Source organism: Colossoma macropomum, unplaced genomic scaffold, assembly GCF_904425465.1.
Source record: "Colossoma macropomum unplaced genomic scaffold, Colossoma_macropomum, whole genome shotgun sequence".
Lineage (NCBI taxonomy): Eukaryota > Metazoa > Chordata > Actinopteri > Characiformes > Serrasalmidae > Colossoma > Colossoma macropomum.
Window position 1 is genome coordinate 3,603,700 of NW_023494793.1, and position 14,460 is coordinate 3,618,159.

At 42.0% G+C, this 14,460-nt stretch overlaps 1 protein-coding gene across 1 annotated transcript in view; it reads right to left on the minus strand.

Annotated features, from left to right (window-relative positions):
* Positions 1 to 4,516: 4,516 nt before the first annotated feature.
* Positions 4,517 to 14,460, minus strand: part of LOC118814022 (transmembrane protein 132C) — a 70,651-nt gene continuing 60,707 nt past the window's right edge. The window contains exons 6-9 of the mRNA XM_036579694.1: positions 11,737 to 11,942; positions 7,840 to 8,104; positions 6,126 to 6,317; positions 4,517 to 5,968 (exon numbers count right to left, since the gene is read on the minus strand). Coding sequence (XP_036435587.1) covers positions 4,607 to 5,968; positions 6,126 to 6,317; positions 7,840 to 8,104; positions 11,737 to 11,942 — 2,025 coding nt within the window. The 3' untranslated portion in view covers positions 4,517 to 4,606. The remainder of the gene's footprint in view (positions 5,969 to 6,125; positions 6,318 to 7,839; positions 8,105 to 11,736; positions 11,943 to 14,460) is intronic.

Here is a 14,460-nt window from a genome sequence, read left to right on the forward strand (position 1 = left end):
CTATCGTCTCTGACTTTACATCTACAAGGTGGACTGACAAGGTAGGAGTGTCTAATAGAGTGGACAGTGAGTGGACACAGTGTTTAAAACTCCAGCAGCACTGCTGTGTCTGATCCACTCGTACCAGCACGACACACACTAACACACCACCACCACGTCAGTGTTACTGCAGTGCTGAGAATGATCCACCACCCAAATAGTACCTGCTCTGTGAGGGTCCATGGGGGTCCTGACCACTGAAGAACAGGGTAAAAGGGGGCTAACAAAGTATCAGAGAAACAGATGGACTACAGTCTGTAACTGTAGAACTACAAAGTGCACCTATATAGTAAGTGGAGCTGATAAAATGGACAATGAGTGTAGAAACAAGGAGGTGGTCATAATGTTACGCCTGATCGGTGAGTATATTTATATTGCTGTTAGAAGAAACCTCATATCTCCATTTATGTTGTTTTTCAGTTTATATATATGTATATATAGGATTGTCACTCATTTGCTAAAAAGAAAAGTTATTAATTTAATATATATATAAATACAAAGCAGTTGTCACTTCATTAACGACATCAAAGTATAATTTCATTAAGAGTGCTAATTTCTTTAGCAGATCAGTGCTAATTTTAAAAAAACCCTTTCTTTTTCTTAATGACTGAAGCACAATAATTATCATTAATTATTATCATAATTATTATCATTAAATGTTAAATGTTTCTTCTTACAGCTCTACCTAAATACCATGGGCAGTCACGTTCTCTTTGTAGTCTGAATGGGTTTTTTAGACTATGTCTCCACCAACTTGTCACAAGCAGCAATGATTGACCATTAATTCTGCAATATTTGACCATTTTTCTTTGAAGCCGGATCAGGTTCCTCAGGTACATCTGAACAGTCTGGAGCTCATTCCTCAGTTTTCAGCTGGGTTCTGGCTCTAATAGGTCACCCCAGGACTTTTTGGAATGAAAGTTTTCATCAAATAATATTCTATATTTCGCCGACCTGTGTTTGATCCTCTGTTCCTGGCAGTAATCCTCGTAGCATAATGCCGCCGCTGTGCTTTACAGTGGGGATGGTGTGCTTTGGGTGATTTACTGCTCTGTGTTTGTGCCAAATGTACAGCTTTATATTCAACCCACAATGCACTTTAGCTGTGTACCCTGCAGATGGTCTTTTGACTTCCACAAAACTCCACTCGAGGGGAACTTTCTTGAATAATAGATACCAGTGTGCCACTTTGCCAAGCCTGGGTGTCGAATTCAATACTTTTACGGTACCAAACAAATGACTTCAGTGCCAGCATTGAACAATTATGTCATTCAATACCAAATTGCTGTCAATAAGTAGACAGTCTCATCAGTGTCAGCGAGCCTGTAAGCATGCTTGCTCTCAAATCCACACTGCTGATTGGCTGACAGACAAGTTTCAGTATAATCATTTTTTCAGTTTGAATTTGTTGGGCAGAATGTCTGTTAGATGTGTCTGTATCTGTGTGGTGGAGCTGATTCTTTCCTGGTTTGAGCTTTAAATTAAATCCACACTCTGCTGGATATAACACACAGTAGCACTGAATGCAGTCTCTCTCCGCATTTCCTCAGCATTTGACACAGCACGGCGTTTGTGGGGTACAGAGTTATACATATTGAATTGCGAAAGAAATAAATGTACATAGCTGCAGAATTTACATTCATTTCCACCAGTCTGATTAAGGTAGGATGATGAAACATAGCTCAGCTAAAGTGTCAGAACTTCTGTATTAGGCAGAAATATCTAATACATATGAAATGAGTCTGCATAAAAAAAAATGTGTTGGCGAAAAACATCTTGCAGTTTTGTTTTGCTATTCAGATCTCATTACTTCTGAAAAGCATATCAATACAAATGCTAGGGTTGCATGATGAGATCGGAGTCATATCTTTATCAGCAGTTATTTGCACACATATATGTATATGTGTGTATATATATATATATATATGTATATATATATATGTATGTATATGTATATATATATGTTATATGTATATATGTATATGTATATATATATATGTATATATATATATATGTACGTATATATGTATATGTATATATATATGTATATATGTATGTATATATGTATATATGTATATATGTATATATATATATATATATGTATATATATATATATGTATGTATATTTATGTATATTATATATATATATGTATATATATATATATATATGATGAGCAGCTGAGCAGCCGCACACAAGCCTAAGATCACTATGCGCAATACCAAGCGTCGGCTGGAATGGTGTAAAGCATTCTGCCGCTGGACTCTGCAGCAGTGAAAATGTGCTCTCTGGAGTGATAAATCATGCTTCACTATCTGGCAGTCTGACGGACAAATCTGGGTTTGGTGGATGCCAGGAGACGCTACCTACTGGAATGCATAGTGCCAACAGTAAAGTTTGGTTGAGGAGGGATAATGGGCTGGGGCTGTTTTTCAGGGTTTCGGCCCCTGTTCCACTGAAGGGTGATGCTAATGCTGCAGCACACAAAGACATTTTAGACAATTATAAGCTTCCAACTTTGTGACAACAGTTTCCTGTTCCAGCATGACTGAGCCCCAGTACCAGTGAGCTCTATGAAAGACATGATTTGATGGGTTTGGTGTGGAGAACTCCAGTGGTCTGCACAGAGCCCTGACCTCAACCCCACTGAACACCTTTGGGATGAACTGCAACATCAATTGCGAGCCAGGCTCTCTTGTCCAACAACAGTGCTTGACCTCACAAATGCTCTTTTGACACAAATTCCCACAAATCTTGTGGAAGGCCTTTCCAGAATTATTGCTAGGTGGGCCAACTCCATGTCAAAGTCAATGGTTTTGGAATGGGATGTACAACAAGCTCATAATAGTGTGATGGTGATGGTGTCCACATACTTTGCCTATTAAAGAAATATATACATAAATTTCTACATTTTATGAATGTTTATGTATCGGCATCAGCAAATATGTACAAAAAAATATCAGATATCAGCATCGGCCAAAAATTCCCATATCGGTACATCCGAAAAAACCCCAAAAATTGCAGGGACTCAGCAGCTGTATGCATTGTGACGAACAAGCAGTTGGTCAAACATCAGTAAGCGAATACTTTTTCAAAGGAAAGTTTGTAATTATTACTACATTTGGACCACAAATGATTGAAACTGCAACCCTGGTGTAAAGTCAATTAAAGGTCTTCATACTTTTCAGCAGTCTCTTCTTTTATAGACCTCTGGCAACTAAATGATTAAATATTTGACTTTTAATACTCTGATATAACTCACTCCTCCTGACAGCACAGACAGCAGATTAAAGCTTTGTGTTCCAGGGGACACTTTGCTCGTGAACCATTTAGCAGGGGTGAAAAATCCAAAATATCATGACCTTGAACATTTCAAAAAGTCGAAGCCAATGTGCGATAAATAGAATGCTCAGCTTGACGTTCTCCTATCTGTCAACAGCAGACACAAAGCATTTGCATGACAGATTACCTGCAACCCAGATGCATAAAAAACAGTAATGACTCTAACAGCTGCTTTGACCTTAGTAAATAAGACTTGCAAATGAACTTATTTGCATCATATTCATCTGCTGCAAATCACCCATTAAAGCCCATCACACCTCATCAACTTAGTAGGTCAGTGACTCAGCAACCCAGGTAGATTGAAGGTTAAATAATTTGCTTCTGATTATAAAAAAAAAGGCTGAGCTTCTTGACCCCGGAGAGGCAGATGATTGTGGTTTGGTCTGCTTACATTGTTTTTACTGACCTTAAAAGGATTTGATTTGCCGTTGACAGCTGTTGACGCTGGTAGACCTTCAAGAACCTTTCTGCAATGTATGGGCAGTGTTTACATTGTGGATTATAGATTATAGATGAAATCCATTTATCCAACTCGATTCACCCACAGTAATATAATAAATGACACCAAATAACACATGACTTAATAGGTATTTACACTGTTGCTGTTTTTTTTTTTTAATGAAAAACATGTTAAATAAGTTAATTCAAAGCCAACTCAACATACAAATGCAGGGTGCTCGGGAGTGAACAAATGTAACTTAAATATACACAGCAGTCGTGATTATTCTGTAAAAAAAAAAAACAAATCGTGTTCTATTCACAGTGGCAAACAGTAGTTCTTAAAGTTTTCTAGATCATAACGTCAAGCTTTCCTGAGAAAAACCTTCTCAGGTGGTCGGTCAGTCCAGGACTTCACAAGAAAAGCAACTATCAGTTGCTTTGTGACAATGTAGACAACAATCCAGGATGCTAAGCACCATCGAAATATTAGGATATTGCTCGTCTTTTCCTTTTTGATATACTCGGTTATAAAGGCGGAACACAACTCTTGAGCCTAGACACAAAGTATACCACGACCTGGGATTTCTAGAAGCCGTGAGACAGCACGGACGACCTGGAATTTGACCATAATCCCAAGTTTTGTAGAAAATACTGGAGTCTTTTGGTTCCAATCCCTTTACTCCAAAATAGAAGGCATATGGGTGATACATTTGGGGCTTGTAACTAAGTCGCAAATGTACACAACTTGTAACTAAGGGTTTGTGTGAAAACACCCCACAGTCTCCATTAGAGCTTTTCTACAGGTTCAGTACGTGGTGCCTCAGGTGTCCCACAGTTCTCTTCCTTGCCCACCCACTGGATGCCATGCCCATTTTCTCTGGGTATCGTAGAAGGTGAATTCTGGCGGTCCAGCGAAGCAAAAGTGGTGAATTGAACCCTCTTCCGCTTGCTGGTGGGTGAGTGCAGGGACTCGCTTCTGCCTGGTTTGGCCCTGAGAGACCCCACACACCCAACATTTGTCTCTCCGGACACTGAAGCCACCTGGCAGCTTGTCCGTCTGGTGAGAGTGCCACAAGGCTCAGTGTTAGGGCCAATGTCGATTACAGTGGTGCTGTGAGTATCCTGCTGCAGCGGGCTGCCTGGCACGTTCATAACCAACTCGGCATCTGTACCCAGCCATACCCAGTCGTGCCGGTGGCCAGTATGCTCTGGGGCCTGAGAGGGTGGCTGCTTGTGACGGAACTTAACCAAATACGAGATGCAGTTAACCAGGAATACAAGAATCGCCAAGCAGAAGACACACAGTAATGCGTACATCCCAATCTCAAGGTCTGTGAGCGGCCGGTTTGCTAGCGGCCCTTCAGTTTCACCATCATCACCGTAGTCGCTGTTATCATTTTTCGGCTCTTGGTTGGGCACTTCCACTTGTGCAGGATAGTTGTTGTAATTCAGCAAGTTTCCTGGAGCTTTTCCTGTGCTTTCCGTAACCTGAATACCGTTGTCAAGATTCCTGGTACTGCTGTCCCTGCCTGGTCTAGCAGGACTGAGGTTCTCGTTATTCAGAATATTCCCAGGCTTGCTGACCCCTCCAGACGCATCATTGGCTCCTCTTGCTTCCAGATCGTTTGCGATACTACCTGCCGAGGATTCTCGTGATGTTGACTTGGTGGTAGTTGTAATCTTCCTCAAAGCGCTTTCCTCTCGTTCTGAAGCAGAACTGCTGCTTGGTACCTGACCCGGCTGCTGCTGCTTCTTGTCGCCGTCTGTTTCTTCGCCGTCATTGCCGTAATCGCTGCTGTTGTCCTTCCCGTTACCCACCGTAATGCTTCCCGTGCCGCTGCCGTCGACGCTGCTGCTGTTTTCTCCGCGTCTGCTGTTGACCTGGAACTTGACAGTTAGGCTCCCGCTCCCCACGGCTAGAGTGCTCTTGCGCTTCGTTTTCTGACAAACCTCGCATATAGTCATTTCAGCTCTCACCAGCGCCCCCTGGCCCTCACCATCCGCCACTACGGCCAGAGGTGAGTCCCGTACTGAGACCACACCCTCGTCCAAAGAAGTTATGGTCAAACGGTAGTGAGTGGGGTCATATATGTCCAGAGGGGTCAGGGAGCCATCGCTGAACTGTAGCCATGCACTCAACAGTGCCTCCTAAGAAGGGAGAAAGTATGAAATAAGTGGTTGTGAATGAATCAGATTCTGAATTATTACCTATTGAAAGATGTATAAGGAATTTTTCTTGGTGCTGATGAAATCCTGTATGAATTCCACTGATGTTAGGATATGTGTAAATAACTAGGGTATTAACCTGTTTGGGACTGTTGAGCACTTCCTGTGTGGTTGCCGTGGCACTGATGGCTCGGTTACTTCCTGTGCTGAGCTGCAGGCTGAGCGAGAGGCCACTGACCAACTGCAGGCCGAGCTCGGTGATGCTCACTCGCTCGTCCAGCACCCGCACCGTCCTCTCCGCCAGGATGGTGTCTGACAGAGGAGACAGAACCTGTAGAGATGGAGTAGTGACTAATTCAGAAAGCAGTTTTAAAAGATACAAGGTTTTCTTTTAACAGTGATGGCATTACTGCATATAGTATACACATCAATCAGGCATAACATTATGACCACCTCCTTGTTTCTACGCTCATTGTCCATTTTATCAGCTCCACTTACTATATAGGTGCACTTTGTAGTTCTACAGTTACAGACTGTAGTCCATCTGTTTCTCTGATACTTTGTTAGCCCCCTTTACCCTGTTCTTCAGTGGTCAGGACCCCCATGGACCCTCACAGATCAGGTACTATTTGGGTGGTGGATCATTCTCAGCACTGCAGTAACACTGACGTGGTGGTGGTGATGGTGTGTTAGTGTGTGTTGCGCTGGTCTGAGTGGATCAGACACAGCAGTGCTGCTGGAGTTTTTAAACACCTCAGTGTCACTGCTGGACTGAGAATAGTCCACCAACCAAAAATATCCAGCCAACAGCGTCCTGTGGGCAGCATCCTGTGACCACTAGAGGATGACCAACACAAACTGTGCAGCAGCAGATGAGCTATCGTCTCTGACTTTACATCTACAAGGTGGACTGACAAGGTAGGAGTGTCTAATAGAGTGGACAGTGAGTGGACACAGTGTTTAAAAACTCCAGCAGCACTGCTGTGTCTGATCCACTCGTACCAGCACAACACACACTAACACACCACCACCACATCAGTGTTACTGCAGTGCTGAGAATGATCCACCACCCAAATAGTACCTGCTCTGTGAGGGTCCATGGGGGTCCTGACCATTGAAGAACAGGGTAAAAGGGGGCTAACAAAGTATCAGAGAAACAGACGGACTACAGTCTGTAACTGTAGAACTACAAAGTGCACCTATATAGTAAGTGGAGCTGATAAAATGGACAATGAGCGTAGAAACAAGGAGGTGGTCATAATGTTACGCCTGATCAGTGTATATTTACAGTGGGGGTCCAAATGGCCACTAGTGAAATTGATTGTCTTCTAATTTAGATGTTCATTACAAATGATATCATCAGCATAACTACTTGAGTGAAAAGTAGAATCTTTAAAATGTTTATGAATTTCAGAATCTCGTAGATTTGATATGTCCCCCCTTTTGCTTTAATAACAGCATGCGCTTCAGACTCCACAAGTGGAAAAGCCTGTGATGAGTAGATCCACTTGAGAGATGTCTGAACACGAGCTTCAGTGGGAGAAATAAGACTCAAAAACATCTGACCTTTTTCTGCAAAGGCCTCAACATGGTCACTGTCACAAACAGGCTTAAATTTGAACACTGAGCTAGAAATAGTGCAGAAAATTATAATTTTACCTTTCTTTGTTTTATAGGTTTCAAAATTCAAAAACCTTCTGTTTATTTCCAGCTTTAAATGAAATAAAAATCCCGGTCTCAGATTTGGGACCTCACTGTATATACGTGTAAAAGTTTGACTATGGAGCAGAGTAATGAGCCGCACGGCCTTTAACCTGACAGGAGGACCGAGTGCAAGATTAACTTTAATGAACCTTTATGGAGGTGGTGCCCACGTCCCGTCCTGACAGCACCCTGCCAGCCTGCAGACGGGCGATGTTGGTGTCCTCCACCTTCATGAAGTAGCGCACCAGCTTTGTGACATCCACCTGCCAATCAGAGCCCAGGAAATAGGCCTGAGGTTCCCGTGGGTCCGACTGCTCGGCCACGAAGTGTGTGAGGACTCGAACCAGAGCGTGCTGGAACTGCAGCATGCAGCCTCGGCCCTTCCTCTCCTCCTCACTGCTCCAGCCCAGCCTGCTGCTCAGAGATAAAGAGAAGATCTAACGATTTCTTTGAAATCTAAAAGAAATACAGGTTTAATTTTCATCTTTTATGTAATATCATCATCAAGCTTTTTGGATTGGAACCTGCAAATATTGTGGTTATACTCTTATTTCATTGCTTCGGTTGGAAATGAAAGGGTTAAAATATTAAAATGCCCAATAGGAAATGAGCCAATCTGGATTTTTTTCTTGGTGGTATGTATGAAGATACATTCAAGTGCACTCTCTCATTGGTTAGGACTTCAGGAGCTGGACTGAAGCTCTTACACATTAGATTAACTACCAACATAATTTGGAAATGACAGAGAAATCAAACATTGATTTTTACTGGATGAATTAATTTTGTGAGAAAAATGTTACTTCTTGATATTTTAGCGACTGTAAGTATGAGCAAGTCAGGCGTTAGAAATAGAAAATAGCGGCAGCAGATTTAAATATAAAATTATCGCTGTTGTTGGAAGAAAACCTCGTATCTCCATTTTTCAGTTTTTGAATAAATTGAAAATGCCTGTTTTCCTTTACATAGTATATAAATTTCATGATGAATGGACCAAAAGAAACAGCCAAAAATAACTTGGAAAAAAGTCTGGTTCCATTGACTTACATTAAAACTAAAGTAGGTTTTTTCCTTCTCCTGTAAATTTACGATTTGGAGATACGAGGTTTTCTTCCGAAAACAGCGATATGTTGAGATGTCTTATACAAGCTTCAAATAAAACTTGCAGTATGTTTTTCAAGCTACAAATTTCCATTTTTAATCTACAACAGCCAAAAAATGTTGTAGTTAGTTTAGCACTAACATACTAATAGTCCCATAGGTGTGCTAGCAAAAATATCATTATCATAGAGGTGGTCTTTTCCTCATTTTTGACATTTCTGCCCCAAACTGAAGCCCTAGTCTGAAAAGTTTTGAGGTAGTGTCAAGTTTGAGTCACCTGCTGTGACATTGTAAGCTTAAAGCCACTTAATATGAAGTAAGCATGCTTGAAATGATAACAACAGATTATTTTAAACTTATTATTAGTTGCTAACTTGCTAATGCTGGTTAGATGACAGTTTACATACACATACATACATACATCATCTAAACCGCTTATCCTTCTGGGTCGCGGTGGGGTGCTGGAGCCTATCCCAACTGTCACTGGGCGGAAGGCAGGATACACCCTGGACAGGCCGCCAGTCCATCGCAGGGCATGACAGTTTAGGTCTAGCTAATGACAGTAGCCAGCTAGCTTTGCTAGACACCTACCTAGATAGCTAGGTAGCTGTTATTTATACTATGCCATTGGTAACGTAGTTAATATTAGCGTTTAATGCTGCGTTTGTAGCCAGTTAACATGATCTATAATGAGTGAACCAGAACGATATCGGTCCGGTCAGTATTGATATCACTTTGCCATCACGCTAGTTGCCAATTCATGCTTGCTGCCTCTGCTAATGTTATGGTTGTATGACGATTATGGCCATAATTAAGTGAAAATGACCAGCGGCTATACCCTGAAGGAGAGCCGAGAAGGCAGGCATGTTAAAGTTAATTGGCACTGCTCTTTACACCCCATCACACCCCCTCAGATTCTCAGTGGAAATGCATTACACAAACTGTGCCACGATGATGAAATGAGCTAAATCCATCTACTATCTGGGACACAGACGTTCGCTCGCTCACATTTTATTACAGGAACACCTGAAACACATAATTACTGCCTCCCTTGATTGGATCACATTGTGAATGAATGATTTAGTCCTGCATGGCGCATTATGCAATGGTATTAAAAGTACTTAGAGCATTTTCACAATCTTACACAATGTTACTGAGCTCACATATGCGCGCCAGTGTGCTTTTAGACTCATTTATTATACAGTTACACCATGTACTGATGTCCAAAGAAGATTTTTATACTATTCCAGTTAATCTGATCATTGACAGCCAGACAATCTCTTTTATGCTTTCTCATTATGTCTCGTCTGAATTATTGGCAGTGCTTGAAAATAATTTCTTCATTTTAGACTCAAACTTGAGTATATGTAACCTAAAAACCCATTATGTGAGGTTTAACCCAGTTAAAACCCTCAGATCTGGGACTATATATGTACTATATATGTGTGTGGGTGTATATTTAATGTCATTTCTATATAATTGAGATCTTCTCTCTATATATATACACACTGATCAGGCATAACATTCTGACCACCTCCTTGTTTCTACACTCATTGTCCATTTTATCAGCTCCACTTACTGTATAGGTGCACTTTGTAGTTCTACAGTTACAGACTGTAGTCCATCTGTTTCTCTGCATACTTTGTTAGCCCCCTTTTACCCTGTTCTTCAGTGGTCAGGACCCCCATGGACCCTCACAGAGCAGGTGGATCATTCTCAGCACTGCAGTAACACTGACGTGGTGGTGTGTTAGTGCGTGTTGCGCTGGTCTGAGTGGATCAGACGCAGCAGTGCTGCTGGAGTTTTTAAACACCTCAGTGTCACTGCTGAACTGAGAATAGTCCACCAACCAAAAACATCCAGCCATCAGCGTCCTGTGGGCAGCGTCCTGTGACCACTGATGAAGGACTAGAGGATGACCAACACAAACTGTGCAGCAGCAGATGAGCTATCGTCTCTGACTCTACATCTACAAGGTGGACTGACAAGGTAGGAGTGTCTAATAGAGTGGACAGTGAGTGGACACAGTGTTTTAAAAACTCCAGCAGCACTGCTGTGTCTGATCCACTCGTACCAGCACAACACACACCAACACACCACCACCACGTCAGTGTTACTGCAGTGCTGAGAATGATCCACCAGCCAAATAGTACCTGCTCTGTGAGGGTCCATGGGGGTCCTGACCACTGAAGAACAGGGTAAAAGGGGGCTAACAAAGTATCAGAGAAACAGATGGACTACAGTCTGTAACTGTAGAACTACAAAGTGCACCTATATAGTAAGTGGAGCTGATAAAATGGACAATGAGTGTAGAAACAAGGAGGTGGTCATAATGTTATGCCTGATAGGTGTATATATATATATATATATATATATATATATATGTATATATATGCATATATAAAGCATACACATGCTTTCATCTACTCTGCAGCATTGGTAATGAAGGAAAGAAGATCTTAATTATATAGAAATGACATTAAAAAGAAATATTAAAAAATGAATAATCTGACTTGCTTATGAAGTTTCGTAAGCAGCTATAACAACTTAATAAAAGCTCTTCAGAAACCTTGAATGCTGAAAGCATCAAAGTACTTCTGCCTTATATTTGTTTTGAGTCTACAGATTCCCTACATACATTCCCTTGATTAGGTCACATTGTACACACATGGCTTGGTGCATTTTGGGAAATGTTCAGACATTTATACTCTACATCAACACAGCTTCATATTTCTGGCCTTGGGTGTAAGAGGGAGTCGCTGACTTACAAACAGAAAAAATATAAGCATGAACTGCAATATGTAGCCATATGAAATGGAATGGAATCATATTTATTATACAACTGAATTTCGCATATGCTGGGTCTATTTCAGTAAATGGAAGTGAAAAAGTCTATTTTTTTCAGTGAACACTGATCTTTATTTGCAGCACTTGATGGGTGTTGTTACCTCTTGTTGGAGGTGATGGGGATCCTCCAGTTCTTGATCTGACTCAGCTCCGTATCGGACACCTCGATGTCCAGAGGAAGACGAGGGATCCACACCTTCATCTCCAGCTGAGCGCTCAGGTAGCTGTAGGTGAAGTTTACCAACATCTGCACTCGGCCCTTCGTTTCTTTACCGTTCACATAGACGAAATCACACCTGTCCGACACCTGAGGAGAAGAAAAGCGACATGAGCTTTCGATCCTATTTAAAATCACAGCTCCTGTCTGAGATCACGGCTCCTGTCTGAGATCACAGCTCCTGTCTAAGATCACGGCTCCTGTCTGAGATCACGGCTCCTGTCTAAGATCACGGCTCCTGTCTAAGATCACAGCTCCTGTCTGAGATCACGGCTCCTGTCTGAGATCACAGCTCCTGTCTAAGATCACGGCTCCTGTCTGAGATCACAGCTCCTGTCTAAGATCACGGCTCCTGTCTGAGATCACGGCTCCTGTCTAAGATCACGGCTCCTGTCTGAGATCACGGCTCCTGTCTGAGATCACAGCTCCTGTCTAAGATCACGGCTCCTGTCTAAGATCACGGCTCCTGTCTAAGATCACGGCTCCTGTCTGAGATCACAGCTCCTGTCTGAGATCACAGCTCCTGTCTAAGATCACGGCTCCTGTCTGAGATCACGGCTCCTGTCTGAGATCACAGCTCCTGTCTGAGATCACAGCTCCTGTCTAAGATCACGGCTCCTGTCTAAGATCACGGCTCCTGTCTGAGATCACAGCTCCTGTCTGAGATCACAGCTCCTGTCTGAGATCACGGCTCCTGTCTAAGATCACAGTTCCTGTCTGAGATCACGGCTCCTGTCTAAGATCACGGCTCCTGTCTGAGATCACGGCTCCTGTCTGAGATCACAGCTCCTGTCTAAGATCACAGCTCCTGTCTGAGATCACGACTCCTGTCTGAGATCACGGCTCCTGTCTGAGATCACAGCTCCTGTCTGAGATCACGACTCCTGTCTGAGATCACGGCTCCTGTCTGAGATCACGACTCCTGTCTGAGATCACGGCTCCTGTCTAAGATCACGGCTCCTGTCTGAGATCACGGCTCCTGTCTAAGATCACGGCTCCTGTCTGAGATCACAGCTCCTGTCTGAGATCACAGCTCCTGTCTAAGATCACGACTCCTGTTTGAGATCACGACTCCTGTCTGAGATCACGGCTCCTGTCTGAGATCACGGCTCCTGTCTGAGATCACAGCTCCTGTCTGAGATCACAGCTCCTGTCTAAGATCACGGCTCCTGTCTAAGATCACGACTCCTGTCTGAGATCACGACTCCTGTCTGAGATCACGGCTCCTGTCTAAGATCACAGCTCCTGTCTAAGATCACAGCTCCTGTCTAAGATCACAAGATTTTCTTGTAGCTACCAGGTAATGTTAGTCCACATTATAAACATTATAAAAATCTTTTTTTAAATAAAAGACTTTGATGTATCATGTAAACAATATTAAAATTTTAAAATCTACTATTTACTCCCCAGCCCGTACAGTCATATGCAAAAGTTTTGGCACCCCTGGTCAAATGACGTTTTTGTTGATTTTTTTTTCTCTAATTTGTTAAAGTTAACAAATCCTGTACAGAGAACACACTTTTAAATGCACTATTACTATTTATTAAGTCCCAAGACATGAGCGTCAAACGCTGCCCATACAGTCGTATGCAAAGGTTTTGGCACCCCTGGTCAAATGACACATTTCTGTTAATTTTTTTCTTAATTTGTTGAAGTAAGTTAACAAATCCTCTACAGAGAACCCACTTTTAAATGCACAATTCCTATTTATTTGCTTAAAATACTGGAATCAATTATACAATGTGCAAAAGTTATGGCACATTTTTATATTTCATGTTCTTTTTTTTTCAAATATATTAAACTCAGCAAATAAATAGAAATTGTGCATTAAAATTTGCACACAAAATCCATATTTAAGGTTGTTCCCTGTACACACTACATGTATATGTTGCTGACACTGTGCTAGATTGGTTACAGCTGTATAACCATCATTATATATAATATTGCTGTTAAAATTATTTGCTAAACTAATTTACAGCGTTTACGAGTGAAAGAAATGAAGGGAGAATAAGTAAATTGGACTGTGAGTGGAAAATTAGTGCTGAAAAAGTGGCATTTTGTGTAATATTCACCAGAAGATGCTGACCAAAAAGCCAGTGGGCCGCCAGTGGCCCACTATCTGGGAAGCTAGGTGGCTAGTGTTGAGTTGACATCCTATGCTGAGGTCAGAAGGGGCATATTTCCCTATTTGGAGGTGTGAAATCCCAAGATACAAGCTTTAAACGCTGCATAAGCTTCCATTACCTGGTAGCTACATTAGCCCTGTAGCTTCAGTGCTAAAAGGAGGCAAACTTCAGACACCAAACATGTCTTTCCTGATTAAGCGCATTTGGAGTATGGTGGGAAAATGATGTCTTGCTAAACCATCGCTTTAACAAATTGAATCAGTTCACAGAGAGCTACGTGGCTAGGCTGGGCCTTCTGAGGCTCACTCAGCCTGTAAAAAAGCATTTTAGCTCACAGGTTAATTTGCTTGTAGGTACATTGGGGGGATTTGTTCCATCAGAGCTTGGATAGAAGAGAAAAACAGTGTAAAAGCACTGCATTACGACTAAGCTGTTGTACATTAACTTTTAATTAGCACTTCCAGAATGACTCGCTACATTTA